We start from the raw sequence: 15,367 nt of genomic DNA, 5'->3' as shown, positions 1-15,367 counted from the left end.
GGAAAGGGGGTGAGTTTAAGAGAAGAGACCAATTTAAATGGCTGAGCCAAGATAATCCTCAGTGAGGGTAACAGGCAACAGACTCCACCCGTAAGCTGAGAGCTTTCAATCAGCCATTCGGTCCCACATCTATAAATGTGATGGAACAACAAAGAGTGTCATATAACTAAGTAATCTAATGGACCTGAACTCTGAAAAAGACTAAAGCAAACATAAGAAGGTGACATAGAGGACCAGACTATACAAGGCAAACACTGCTTCTAGGATTCCTAATAGTACATGGAAGTTCATTAACTTTTTTCTCTTCTCTTGTGAATGTTTAAAAACTTCCATTATAATTTTAAAAACTTATTGTAAATATAAAATACGGTAGCAATAAACAATAGCGTACCATAAAAAAGAAACAGAACAATCGGCTCTTTAAAATACCTGAGTATGAGCAATTTATTCATTTATTTAAAAAAATACAATAAAGGAAATAAAAACTCCATAAAACAGTTAGAAGTAAGAAATCTCCCAGAAAAGAGGTCAGAAAGATAAGAGATGGAAGAAAATTGTTTTTAACCTCGAATCCTATATCTAGCCAAACTATCAACCAAGTTTAAGGATAGAAAAAATACTTTGGCAGACATCCAAGATTTCAAGTACTCTTTCTCAAGAAACTGCTAAAGGATGTCCTCATCAAAAGTAATCAGTGAAAGAAAAAGACATGAAGTATAGAGGTAACATTCTATTCTATTTAGGAGTACAGGGAGGGAATCACCAGGATAATGGTGAAGGGAACTGCTAATGGGAGACTACAGGCAGCATCTGGGTGAAAATTCTTTAGGAAGGTGAAATTGAAAGAATGTCTGATACACAGCTATTGTGTATTATTTATACGTTGTCTCTGGCTGCTTTTGTACTACAAAGGCAGAATTAAGTAGTTGTGAGACAGATCGTATAGCCTGTGTCAACTTTAAATAACAAGACTAAGGAAATATGTCAAATGTAGAGATTATTGAAGCACAAAGCTTGAGGACAGCCACCCAGGAAGCACAGATTCCAAAGATTAGAAGTCAGTATACCAAAGTATAGAAGCTTGGGGTCGCTTAGGAGAAAGATTTAGACCACAGGTGTCTGCCCACTGCCTGTTTTTTAAATAACATTTTATTTGAACACAGCTATTGTGTGTTATTTATACATTGTCTCTGGCTGCTTTTGTACTACAAAGGAAGAATTAAGTAGTTGTGACAGAGATCATATAACCTGTGTCAACTTTAAATAACAAGATTCAGGAAGTATGTCAAATGTAGAGATTATTAGAGCATAAAGCTGGAGGACAGCCACCCAGGAAGCACAGATTTCAAAGATTAGAAGTCAGTATTCCAAAGTATAGAAGCTTGGGGTCACCTATATAGACACAGTTTAGGGAAGGTTAACAAAATTTCAGTACTTTTCTACATAAGGCTTAATGCATAGTTACAATGATCTGATTGGGCAAGGTGGTCTTTTTCTTTCCAGAAAGGTATATTTAGCATTCCACACCAAAGATGTAACAGTTGTGGGTTCTTTTGCACCATCTGGTCCGAGTTAGGTACAGGACAGTAAAGGAGGTAGTTAATCTCTAACAAAGGTTGGAGATTAGAAGGGGAGGAGGTCTGGTCTCTGGTGTCTCCTACTCATTTACAGAACAGGAACAGTAAGGAAGAGAATTAATCTATAAGAAGCAGAAGTTGCAACTACATGCTATGTGACTCAGATCAAAGTCACATCTCTCAAGATTTAAAGTGTTTTCAGGATTTCAATAGCTTTTAAATTTTATTTTCACACCTGCAAAGTGTAGAATATTTTCTATCTGGCCCTTTAAGAAAAAGCTAGCAGACCTGGTTTAGAGCATTGATAATAGACAATTGACTGAGAGCTTGTGGTTGAATTCATTACACGTACTACATGGAAATTTAAGCAAATGAAAAACGGTAAGTAATTGCTCAATCCAGGGAAAATAAAAATTGGCCAAGAATGGAAAAGTAGCCATGATTTACTTTGTGACTTAGCAATGAATATATTTACATGATTATAGTAATATAAATGTCTAATATTGAGCTAACCGAAATTACTATACAACTGTATTGGGATGATGGAAAGAATGTGTGTATGCTGTGGGACTAGGACGAGGAAAGAATTTTGTCCTCATCTTCCATAGTGGGAAGTCAGTAGAGAAGAACTAAAACTGAAAAAAACATGATGATAAATACCAAGATAATCAACTAAAAGGGTGAAAATCAATTCTTCTAGGGAGGGCAGAAATGAAGGGGAGAGGGACAGGACTCCCACTTTTCATATTAATACATTTTTGCTGACTTTTTAAATTATGTGCCTTTATACCGTTGATAAAGGGAACAAAATAAAATCCCCCACTAAATTGGAAAACAAAACAGAAAACTCTTTTTCAAGGTCAGCATATACATAGTCCTCATGATGCATGTCTCCTCTCAATTCATGGGTATCACTAATCACAGTCATATTTCCTGGTGAGTCAGGACATTGTCTCAGATCTTGTGAATAGTGTTCCAGTAGCCACTCCCAACCAGTAAAAGTTACCCTTATTCATGAAAGAAATATCTCTGATACTACTGATATTACCAATTTGGGCAGATTTTCTGTGGTTCTCAGACTTTACCACCAAAAGAACATTGCCTGACATTTAGCTAATTAAACATCCTGATTTAGCTGCATTTTAAAACTTCACCTGTTCTAAATACCATTTCTACTTAAACCCACAAACATGGGAAGATAGTTATTCTCTGTAGTTATTCATAGATATAAGGTAATTTAATAGTATGTTTTTAGCATCTAACACTGGACCTAACATGGTAGGCTAGTAAATGTTTGAATGAATCCATAAATGAACTCTGTTGTGTAATTAATAATTTTTAATAACCAAGATAACTGAAAAGCTGAAGAAACCAACCCTTGTTAAAGCAAAAGGTGAAAACACAATTTTATTCAGCTTTTCATCATAAGTTGTGGTTCTGAATGATTTTGATTTCTGAATTAAAGTAGTTTTTGTCCTTTTCTTCTAACCCTTAATAGGATCTTTCCAATTAAAGATGTACCCCTGGAGACTGATGACCTTAACAATTGGCTCTATCAACGGTTTATTGAAAAAGAGGACCTCTTATCTCATTTTTATGAAACAGGTACACAGTATCCTTTAAATAGTTGCTAAATTATAGCAACAATAATGGAAACCTCTTTTAAACAAAACTGTTTGCACATGAGATCTTGAAACTTGGAAATGCACTCTGTAAATTGCTTGTGAGAAGCAAATCCCCTTATGAATCAGCTTACCCAGGGGATTATCAGCAAGGACAAAGACTATTTGAAATGCTGAAGAGTGTTTTTTTTTTTTTTGAGATGGAGTTTCACTCTTGTTACCCAGGCTGGAGTGCAACGGCACGATCTCGGCTCACCGCAACCTCCGCCTCCTGGGCTCAGGCAATTCTCCTGCCTCAGCCTCCTGAGTAACTGGGATTACAGGCACGTGCCACCATGCCCAGCTAATTTTTTTGTATTTTTGGTAGAGACGGGGTTTCACCATGTTGACCAGTATGGTCTCGATCTCTTGACCTCGTGATCCACCCGTCTCGGCCTCCCAAAGTGCTGGGATTACAGGCTTGAGCCACCGTGCCCAGCCCTGAAGAGTGTTATCAAGATGACCTTAGGTAATATTGCTCTCTGAAGTGATCTAGGATTCCTTTCCAGAAATGAATTTAAAGACATCTGCTGACTTTGCATTTATTTTTATTATTAAGATATATTTCATAAAGCATATTGCCTTTTGAAAATAATGTCAGTGTTATATACCTAGTTATTTGATGAAAAACAATTTGTAAATAGAGGGAATTAGCATAAAGTATGCTATTTCAGAAATTATTTCATGTCAGTCTCACACATCCTCGGTCCTGACGACTGTGGGAATCTATAGGGATTCAGCAGAGACAAGGCAGCTAGAGTGTCTGCTCTCAGACAGATTATATTCCAGTGGGAGACATGGCAAACAAGTCTGCAGAAAGAAAGAGAATCGGGATTATGACCAATTGGGAAAAGTTCCAGGAAGGAAATAAACAGAGATGGGAGGGGTAGTATTTTTTCTGATACAGAATGGACGCACATGGGCCAGCTATTCACTAAGTAGAGGAGGAGAGCATTGCAGGTAGAGAAAAGGCAAAGGCAAAGAGGCAAGAAGGGGTTAAGTAGCATGGAAATTGTATTTCAAATGAAATCTCTCCTGGGGCACTGGAAAGTCACCGAAGATCTTTTAACCTACATAGGTACAACTCTACTTAAGCTAATATTCAACTTTTTTCCTGGAGACTTACCACTACAGTAAAGCAAACTAATATTTCTATCTTGTCTTTTAGGAGCTTTTCCACCTTCCAAGGGCCATAAGGAAGCTGTTTCCAGGGAGATGACCCTCAGCAACATGTGGATATTTCTCATACAGTCTTTTGCATTTTTGTCAGGCTATATGTGGTACAACATCATTCAGTATTTTTACCATTGCCTATTTTAGAAATTGACTTGGACTTGTCAAGGTCACCATAGGAATTCAGACTTTCTTTCATAAGTGTGCATTATTTTACATGTACAAATCAGAATATATTTAAAAAAAGCAAAAGAAATTCAATGGATGGATTAATATTTATCCCCCTTTGGGATATTTTAGAACTCTACTAAAATGAGGATTAGTAATATAATGACCTGCTAATATATTTTAAGAACATATTTTAAAAAGATACACTCTGTCACATATTTAAGCAAACATCACATTTGGAGAAGATGAAATTATAAAATCATCCTAGAAGACTATCTGAAAGAAATTCTGTTGCCACCAGTTATACTTGACAATTTAGTTCAAGCTCAGAAAGTTATATTTGTCCCTCTTAGCTGTAGTCTATATTAGGGCAGTACTCTAGAACGCCTACATTTCCACCAACTCAGTAACCTTGAGGGGAGCTGGTTGGCACCTTGTGAAGAACTCTTTCCCTGTCGTTTGCAGTAACAAACTCTAGTCTTCAACAGCTAACTGAGGTACATTATTGGCATTCTCTGTGTGGGAAAAGCAGTGTCCACTGGACCCCTTCTGGTACTGGATGTGTTCTTTACAAAGGCTAGCTCAGTCCAACACTGTGTTTACATGCACTCGTGCTTTTCCTTATATGATTTCTCATTTTGTATCGAAGGCATATCATAAATTGATAATTTTATAAAATGCACTTTTATCAGATGCAGATATAGCAAAGGATTAATAATATAGCCTGAAAACAAATGGGAGCATAGCAGTGTGTGAGGTTCTCAAGAGCTGTCTTGTCTGCGTGTTTATTTGCCTGCCAGTGCTCTCCAGTGCCATCCTACATTAGGCACCACCCTGATGTGATGCCTCTATTGTAGCTCAGAGGCTTTATTTTTTCCATTTTGGTATTGGCACTAAATGCATTTGGGGATAGTTGAAACAAATTAATATAGGACATTTAAATGATTAATTTAAGGGGAAATACGAAAAATAAAAGCTAGTGGCCTGTAATGGTAACAAGTTCTCATGTGGCATCCCTAGGACCTGTAGTGTGTTGAATCATTACATCAAGTAGCTGCCCCTGTCAATGTTAGTGGAATTAGGAAAGAGATCAGCACAAAAGGCTCCCCAATCTTTTCCAGTTGCTTTTTTTTTTTTTTTTTTTTTTTTTTGAGACAGAGTCTTACTCTGTTGCCCAGGCTGGAGTGCAGTGCCATGATCTTGGCTCACTGCAATCTCTGCTTCCTGGATTCAAGCAATTCTCCTGCCTCAGCCTCCTGAGGAGCTGGGACTACAGGTGCCCACCACCATCCCCTACTAATTTTTGTATTTTTAGTAGAGACGGGGTTTCATCATGTTGACCAGGCTGGCCTCGAACCCCTGACCTCAGGTGATCTACCTGCCTCTCCCTCCCAAAGTGCCGGGATTACAGGCGTGAGCCACTGCGCCCATCCTCCAGTTGCTTTTGAAGAGGGTAAAGTCAAGTTTCTATTTCTAGAAAACATTTTTAAAGCAATGTGTCGCTATGTTTATGCAGTTTACCTCATGAGGGAACCATACCCTTCTCCAAAAGTGCTGGTACTAAATCAGTGAGGTGAGTGGGTTTTTTGTTTGGGATTGTAAAACTATTAGGATCCTAGTGAGTCAGTGGTAGTTTACTGTGATGTGAGCATTGTAGATTCCCCTGTTGTCACTAATCACACAAATAACAATTTTGAGGAGTAGGCTATAAAACAAAAATAAAGGTTAATGTTTTCTATTTTTAAATAAACCAAAAAAGAAAAAAACAAACAGAAAAGATGTGAATTTTCCCCAGTTATGTGGGAAAGGTAAAGCAACACCAAATAAAAGCCCACAGCAGCTTCATCTTTAGGATAACTCAGTGCATATGTGAAGGAGAAAGATGCATTAACTGAAATACCTCATTGAATATTATTATACTACTGGTAAAATGCAGAAGACAGTGTTAATGTGTTTGGTTTGGGGACTGGTTGTTATAACATGCAATGTTTTTGAAGTCTAAGCATTTCATTGTGTGTTCTACAGTGACAGTGAATAAGTGAAACCAATCTCAGTTTAGAGGTATGGATGATGACAGAAAGCCAAATAGAACCATAGTGATGTTTCTCATTATGGCCCAGCAAGCACCACTAAATTACTGGGTGAAATGAAATTGCTCACTTGAGAGATCAGTTCAGCCATCTGGGGGAGAAGTTACTCACTGTCAAATACAGCATGCACAGTCCTAGCTGATAGACCTTTTCCTCATTGCTTCAGCAAGCCACAGGGTAGAGTGACCAGTTCTCCTCTCCAAAAATAAATGCATACGTGCATACATAAATGTGGCTGAGGGCCACTTTTGCCATCACTGTGCTCCAAAGGAACATGATATTGTTAAATATTCTGTACACATTAAACTATCCTGTAAGATGCTTTACTTTTCAAGTGCAGTGTCATTTTCACAGTCTCCAGGGTGACAAGTACCAATAGTATGTGAGTTAATTTTTGAAATATTTCTGTGAGTTGTAAATAGATGTGTATTTGATCTGCCCTATCCCTCTTTGATTCTGTATTAACATGTTCTCTCTTCTGTTTGCAAAATCTGTTTATCTGAAAGCATGGGTAGTGGTTTCTTTATCAGTAACTGGAGTTCTCCTGCTTGCACTAGAGATGGTAAAGAGAGAATCTGTGTTCTTATATGGCAATCTGAGGAAGCAGCAATATGCCACTGTACATAAAACAGAAGAAAATTTATAATTTATACTTCATGAAGGGAGATGAAATAACATTTAAACTATACATATTTTGTCAAGAGGAAAGAAAATAAAACTGTGCCAGTTTTATACCAGTACCTTGTAGAAGCTCAGGTCTTCTTGGACTTGGCTAGATTGCCTAGATTCCCACAGCAGACAAGGTTGAGAATCCATTGCTGAAATCCTGGTATTGATGAGTTACAGTGATGGAGCATCTGCTTGGCCACAGGCAGGTCCAGTCACTACAAAAGTGACCAAGCCAGCAGGTCACTCTTGACTTCAGAAGCAATTATTGGTGTTGAGCTATACATAAATTGCAGAGAAACCTATAAGCAATGGAAGGTAAAGAAATATCACAGAACAGAAAATAATGTTTTGGGTAAGCAAACAAATTCATTGAGGATTCCAAAAGTATATTTAAAAAGAAGATAGCTATGAGTTCAGATCTGTTATATTAGTTTTTAATATTACAGGCAATCTTTAACTCTCCACTGTAAAGGAAGTATTACTAGATTAATTTCTGGATAGTTAATCTGGTAATAAATGATAGGTAAATCAAAAATTGCTTTTATTGCCGGGCACGGTGGCTCAAGCCTGTAATCCCAGCACTTTGGGAGGCCAAGGCGGGTGGATCACGAGGTCAAGAGATCGAGACCATCCTGGTCAACATGGTGAAACCCCGTCTCTACTAAAAAATACAAAAAATTAGCTGGGCATGGTGGCGCGTGCCTGTAATCCCAGCTACTCAGGAGGCTGAGGCAGGAGAATTGCCTGAACCCAGGAGGCGGAGGTTGCGGTGAGCCGAGATCATGCCATTGCACTCCAGCCTGGACAACAAGAGTGAAACTCCGTCTCAAAAAAAAAAAATTGCTTTTATTTAGGAGTTTGAATTCTTATTCTCATCAGACTTATTTTTCTTCTAGGGATGCTTACTAATTAAATGATTTCAGTTGTTTCTTAGGGGGTTTTTGCCTATATATTTATGACTGTGTTAATGAGTGGTGAAGAGATATGGAAAGACAGACAGCTATCAGGAAGAGGAAATACAGAAGCCTGAATAATCTATGGGTTAGAAAAAGCATCCCTGAATAATCAAGAGTTGGCAGTATTGGCATTGTTCTCAAGCCTTTTTATGAAAATGAAATCTGAAATCAAATGTAAACCGGGAAACATTCTAGTGTTACTGTCTTGGATTCATGTTAAGAATTCCTCTTTATTCTTTGCTCATGTTACCCACTTCTTGTGGATTTGTCAGAGTAATGTTTTTTTGACAATCACTTCCCTAAAGACTCTTCTGAACTAGTTGGACCTGGTTATGATCATAGAGAGTGATCTTTAATCATAGGTAGTCTTCTTGGATTATTTTTATATTTGAAAAGAAAAATGTTTTATTTGCACTACTGAATACGAAGAGTTAATTGTTTTCTTTGTTCTTTTTTTGAAGTCATTATACAGGACTTCACTCCAGAGTTACCATTATGATTGTGTTCAGCTCTGGTCCACAGAGGATGGATAAAAAATGGTTTGTTACGGTTTTTGCTCTGCAGTGCTATGAGCCTTACATCTGTTAACATGAAAGACAAAGTCAAAAGCAGCAGTGAGCAGCAGGAGGGGCAGAGACTAATACATTTGGGACCAAAACCATCTAAGTTAGAGATTTCCAGATCACAGAGGGGCTGGGTATTCTCTGGAGCAGTCGTTGATTGGTGCTATATTGTAATCATTTTGCACCAATCCCCAACAATTAGGAACTGGACCCTGGGAATAAGCTGAGGGTGCTGAACTGTTGGGGGAGGGTGACTGTAGCCATATGGAAGATAAAATATGGGTTTTTCTGCAAAATTTCCATCTGAGGGTTTTTACGTTTAATATATTTTTAAGACAGTTTAAAGAGCAAAAATTTTTTAAAGTTATTCTAGTTGCAAAGTATGCACACATATCTTGAATGGCTTTATTTTTGTGTAAAACTGTTGAACACTTGACTGTGATGCACAAATTCTTTACATGTAAAGAGTCTATGCATTTTACAGTAACTTATTTTATGATTGGGTAATGAGACAGTTATACATTCAACTGCCATTAGTTTTATTAAGTGCTTTCATTTTTCACAGTTATTACAAAATTATATTTATTTTATACAGATGGGTTTTCATTTTCCTGATGCTGTAATGTTTACTTCAGCTTTTTGACCTTTCTTTGTATTATCTGCATGTTGTAACACGTGATAAGAATGAATGTAAAGGCTGTGGCAACTGTAATTAATTTTTGTAAAGGGCTGGTCACATGTGGATCTGGTTTATGAATGCATTTGGGATGATTTTAGTAACCAGATCACCTTTTCAGAAATTTAGATGTGAACACCAAAAGAAGCATTTTCTCAACAGAAATTAATAGCTGGTTCTATTTTTTTTAACCTAGAAAAATAAAGTTGATTTTTTTCAAGTAAAGTGCTTTTAATCATTAGTAGTGGGAATGGGACATGTGTGCTTTACCAGAGCTATTTGGGCATTAACATCTGCAGGCATGTACTTAAAGCACACTGTGGCAGTTGGATGCTGAAAGCAAACTGAAAAACCAGTTGAAAAAACATTGGACTTCCTTCTTTGGTTTAAAAATATTTCCCTTTCTCCCCATTCTCCCAATCCAGTGGTGTGCTGGTAAATGTTTAGCATTTCATTCTCCTGGGATAAAATAATGTATTCATGTATACAACTATACATGTTTGTTATAAATTTTGCTGATAGCAAGAACATATAACACAATTAACAAATAAGATATAAGTAGTTTATTATAAATCCCATATAGCCAGTGGATTCTCACAGGATACCTAGTTGCTCAGAAAAAAATGAAAATGCTTTTTTAAAAGGATGCTTAATTGCTTTTTGCTGAGCTCTTACAGTCAGCCTATGATTGTATTTCAACTGATTTGAAAAAACGGCAGATCATCCTAATCTAACTCATTTCCCAATAAATTTATTGTCATTCAATCTGATACATGACTTACTGTTAAAACTGTTTCTTACTATGGTACATATTAGACTCATTAAGCTCAAATCACTTTTAGCTTTAACATTTAAATTTATATGATTCAATTTTAATAATGAATGCTTAACAACTGCAGGCAAACTTCTGAAATGTAACCATTGGCTCTTCGGAGCCAATAGGAGCTGTGTCCAGCACACCACTGCCCCATGGTTTTTTTCTTAACTATTATTATTAAATAAACTTCTCATAGTTAATCTACTCACTGAACTCAGGAAATTCCTATCTTTGAGCTTGGCAAGGGCTTTAAAGGGTTGGAAAAGCATTAATGTCAGTCCTACACAGTGAGCTTTTGATTTTGAAGAATGTGACAGAAAGAAAACTTTTATTGAAATAAATGGGAAGCTTGCATATTTCTAAAGTTGGCTTTATACTTTCATTTCTCAAAGCTGAGTAAACTGTGGTATAGATGTCTGTAAGATGTTAGCATTTAAAACATCTCAGCATTTAAAACATCAGTTGTTTAGGTATTTGTAGAACGTGTTGATCCCACTGAAACATTTAAATATTAAAATATTTTGCACAGTCAACCAAATGAGTTAAATTATTACAGTTGTGTCTACCTCTTATTTTTCTAACTGTATTTAGGCTGCTGTTTTGGTGAGATTCTAATTTCTTTTTCCCCTGGAAGTACTTTCTGTGGAAGACAAGGAACAGACTGAGGACAGAGGCCTGAAAACAAACTGGAAGCACTCAGAGATCTATTGCTGACCAGCCCTATTCCTCATGAGTTGGTGGGGGGGGAAGCCATTGTTTTAAATTTTCACTTAATATGAAAATGCTTGTTTTTAAAATGTGTTTTCCTGCTGAACAAATGTATTTTTAAAAGTAAAAAAAAAAAAAAATCTCTTTTGGCTCTTAAGAAGTCAGCTGTATGAGCAGGCGTGACCATATCATAACATGCTGATATGATAGAAATCAATAAATTTTTACCTCTCAGGATCCGGGTAACCTTGTTCTTAAACTCTTAGAGGCTTGAGAAACATAAACCAAGTCTCAGTAGCTCAGATCACATAGAAACAGACACATAAATGGAACGTGGGAAGAGGGTTGGCTAACAACTGGAAATGAGATGGGCCCCTTTCGTAATCAGAAAAGCACTCTCTAGTAAGTACAAAGGAAGAAACTGGAACAATGTTTTCTACTAGTGAGCAGGGAGCATATCACAGAGCTCATTTCTGAGTTTTCCTCTGGAAAGATTTTAGTGCCCCTGCTTTGGAATACTTTGTGCCTTTTGGGGTGTGGGAGCACTGGAGATGGATATGGTAAAGTTCTCACTGTTCACTTACCTGAGGTGAGAGAACAGTCAGCCATTCTTTGATTGCAGCAGCTGCCCGTGTGGTGTCATTGAAAAAAACCTGGCTCTGGGATACTTCCCTTAAAATATTGTTGGTTGCATCTTTATTCCTTTGTTTCATTTTTGATGGAAAAACTCTCTGAAAGGGATCTTACCTTCAGTTTCTTACAAGTGGACACTGCATCAGGACAAGCTGATGGACAATTGAGGGAAAAGCAAATAGGTACCTAGAAGTGGAGAGATCAGAAGACCTTGGAGTGCTAGGAAGAGGAAGCCAGGAGTGTTGGAAGACAAAAGGAAGACCAGAGGCTGCTGTCCACAAACAGGTACACACGTCCTTGATACACGAAGACTTCCAAGGAAGGAAATCAACTTCCTTGAGATCTCTGACCTAAGAGTTCCTTCCCTGGGGACTCACCTGTAAAGGATCCCAACTCCCATTTTATTTAATTGCCCACTTTACTGAGGAAAGGCATACCTCAGCCAGTAGGGATGCCCCTCCAGGGTGACAAACAAAGGGACAATTCGAAATATGACACAAGCTTCTTTCAATCAAGCATCTTGGTCCACAATCAGGCTTTTTGTCTTTCTCTGATTTATATACATTTCAGTAAGGACAAAGGATGGCATTAGAAATGGTGCATTTGGGCTTCTATTGGCTACATTGAATTCTGATATATTTAGTGTGGGACAGTGAGCAATGGCAGCTCAGGGCTCACAAAAGTAGAAGGTATCAAGACCAACATGTTACAGAGCTGGTCCAGATTCAAGGTAGGAAGGTCTGTAAATGGATACAATACTGTTGCATACAGAGAGGCATGCTTCATTGAGAGCTGTCTTGAACATCGCTACCACAGTTTAAAAAAAAATTCCTAAGTTATTTGAATAAAGAACACAAAATGGGTCTAAAAGAGTTCTTGCACTTTGGAAGCCTTGCCCATAATTTCCATTAGTTAGAAATATTTTGAATTCCCAAATACTTTAAGAGGATTAGATTTGTTGATCCATCCCTCATCTCATTCATATAAGTCATATTAATCAAATGGACACCTAGCTAAAAGAATAGAGGTTTTATTTGGACATAATCTTCATATTATTTTTGGCACCAACGGATGTATGACTCATTGGCCCTTAGAATTTCAGAGCTAGTAATCACCTTGTTGGGATGGCAGATTTCATTCTGGTACAATTTTGATGCATTGCTGGTAGCATCAAATGGCTACTTGGTAGAATTGTGGGGACTAGAACCAGCTTTCTTTTATTTGCATTCATATAGTTTCCCCAAAACAGCAGATTGCTTTGGTTCAGATTTATGTATTTAGTAAATAAGAGTTAAATCTAAAGGAACAAGTATACTTATTTAAAGGGTGATGGATCTAGAAGCTAAAGCTTCCATAACATCCTTATCCTCAATTTTAATAATCCCAAAACCCCAGAAGATAATTTTTTGATTAATGTTCCTCTCAGCTGCTGCAGAGATAGAATTAAGTAGAAAAAGGGCCTGAAATTCAAGATTTTTATTTTTTTGGATGTGGAAGTGAAGTGCACTTTCACATTTAAAAAATTTGCCCTACATAGTAGAAGATAAAAGAGAACATTTTTATGTTAGACTGAAGGGAATACAGATTTCAATCTCAATAGTTCCTTTCTTTTCTGAATTCTGGGTGTGAAACTAGAGTGGATAATAAATTCTAGGCCGTGATTGCCACTAGTGCCCAAATACCCCTTTGTCATGCCACCATCAAGTTTTAAGGGCTTGTCAGGAGCCCAAGAGCAGCAGAACCAGGGACCTGAGTTCGACTTTGGCCTTTTGGCAAGTTTCTTATCCTCTCAACCTCACGCTATTACATGTTAAAAGGGAAATGCTCAAAGACTTCTTTTCAGTATTAAGTGAGATTATATACAGGAAGCACATAAGACATTGAATGGCACGTATTACCAAATGTGCAATAAGGAGGCTGTTTTTATCCCGCCCCAACTGGGTCTAATAGAGGATGTACATTATTCTTATATTGAGATGTACTTAAACTCTGAGTGATTGGTGTGTTCCATGCATAAAAGTGGTATTACCCAATGCAGTGGCTCACGCCTATAACCCAATCACTTTGGGAGGCCAAGGTGAGAGGATCAGTTGAGCCCCAGAGTTTGACACCAGACTGACAGGAGATCAGCCTGGCCAATGTGGTGAAACCCCATCTCTACTTAAAAAAATAAAATTAGCCAGGCATGGTGGTACATACCTGTGGTCCTGGCTACTCAAGAAGCTGAAGTGGGAGCATCACTTAAGCCTGGGGGAATTGAGGCTGCAAGAGCTGTTATCATGCCCTGGGTTCCTTGGGTTTCTAAGTTAAACAAATGCAATCAGCATAGCTAAATCCCTAACCCCACACAGTCAGACTAATATATCTAAGGCTCCAGTTAGCAGCGAGAAAAAGCTTTGAGGTTGGAGAGCCAAATAGGAAGGTGAGGAGACTGGGGCATAAAGAAATCAGATCTGCTAGACAAGACATTACATTAAAAATAGGGACCTATTTTTGCTTCTGAGACATGATGTCACTTGTGGTGAAGACCTTGAGCTAATTATCAAAAGGGAGGGAAATATAATTTCTAGTAATTGGAAGCTGTCCATCAGCCATGGTTCTCTGTATAATTCATATGATTCTAAATATAAAACTACATTGAAAGTAGCTTAATGCATCAGGAAATTGAAAGTAATTTTGAAAACCTTTCTCCTTTCTAGTTGCAGAAGCCTGAGAAGTTTGTATCTTGAGAACTGTCGCTTTACCTTCCAGTGGTAAGTTCTGGGTGCTCAGTTCTTAGTGGGTACCAGAAGGAAGTGGAGAGATTAGAATCAAATATTGCTTATGGCTATTGAGGTGATCATAGTAGAGCACAAAGAAACAAGGAAAAGCTGCATCAGCAGATGTGTGTTTGAAGCCTTGCCTGCTGCAGGTGGGGGTGAGGAGATGAGAAGCAGGTGATTTTTCAAGCCTATTCTAGCTCTAAGAACCTTTGACTCCCCAACCAAACATCCAACAGGCTTTCCACCCCACCATTCGCAGAACTTCAGAGCAACATCATAAAGTGGGAATTCCAGGAGAGAGAGGCTGCAGGGAAGCTTGGCATAAACAACAGCTCATGGATATGGAGATGGCTGCTGAGGCATTACGATATTCAGAGTGGTCCTTGGCTGGCTTATTATAAAGAAGACCCATCCTTGTTTTCCCAAAGGATGGCTGGAAAAAGCAAGGGAATGAATAAGTTAATGAATGTGGAATTTAAAAAGCGTTTTTTCCTGGAGGCAGAGAAATGGAATAGTTGACTGCTGAAAACCAGCCTTCAGAATCTGTGCCGTGTCAGATCAGGAATAATAATTGAAATAGTCATTGGAGTGATGTCTGAGGGATGTGGAAACCTGGTGTCACAGGGAGCATTGCCTCAGACTCTGTCTTCCTCTTTATTAGGCCTCGAAGAGGAAGGAGGGGAAGGACAGCAGGGTCACCTCACCAGCTCCTGCCCCCACCCACCAGGTACCTGTCTGACTGCAGTGGGAGATTCTAGCACTGAGGGGGCTGGCAAGCAGGAGTGCCCAAACGGTTTCTCATTTGAAAGGTATTTATCATTAGGGGAGAGTGGGAGGAGAGGAGAGGCAGGCTCGGGTGAGCAGAGCATAGGTACTAGGAACCTGCAAACCACAGACAAGAAGGAAGTGAAAGA

General features: G+C 38.2%; 1 protein-coding gene across 2 annotated transcripts in view; it reads left to right on the top strand.

Moving 5' to 3' along the window:
- The window catches only part of LPGAT1 (lysophosphatidylglycerol acyltransferase 1), a 93,119-nt gene extending 81,824 nt beyond the window's left edge, over nucleotides 1-11,295 (top strand). For both annotated transcript variants that reach the window (XM_039463479.2, XM_074385152.1), the window contains 2 exons: nucleotides 3,076-3,182; nucleotides 4,407-11,295. In XM_039463479.2, the coding sequence (XP_039319413.1) occupies nucleotides 3,076-3,182; nucleotides 4,407-4,558 (259 nt within the window). In that variant the 3' untranslated portion in view covers nucleotides 4,559-11,295. The remainder of the gene's footprint in view (nucleotides 1-3,075; nucleotides 3,183-4,406) is intronic.
- Nucleotides 11,296-15,367: the final 4,072 nt, after the last annotated feature.

The sequence above is a fragment of the Saimiri boliviensis genome, chromosome 14 (assembly GCF_048565385.1).
Source record: "Saimiri boliviensis isolate mSaiBol1 chromosome 14, mSaiBol1.pri, whole genome shotgun sequence".
NCBI classification, from domain to species: domain Eukaryota; kingdom Metazoa; phylum Chordata; class Mammalia; order Primates; family Cebidae; genus Saimiri; species Saimiri boliviensis.
The sequence above is the reverse complement of the archived record's forward strand: the minus strand, read 5'-3'. Positions and strand labels throughout refer to the sequence as shown.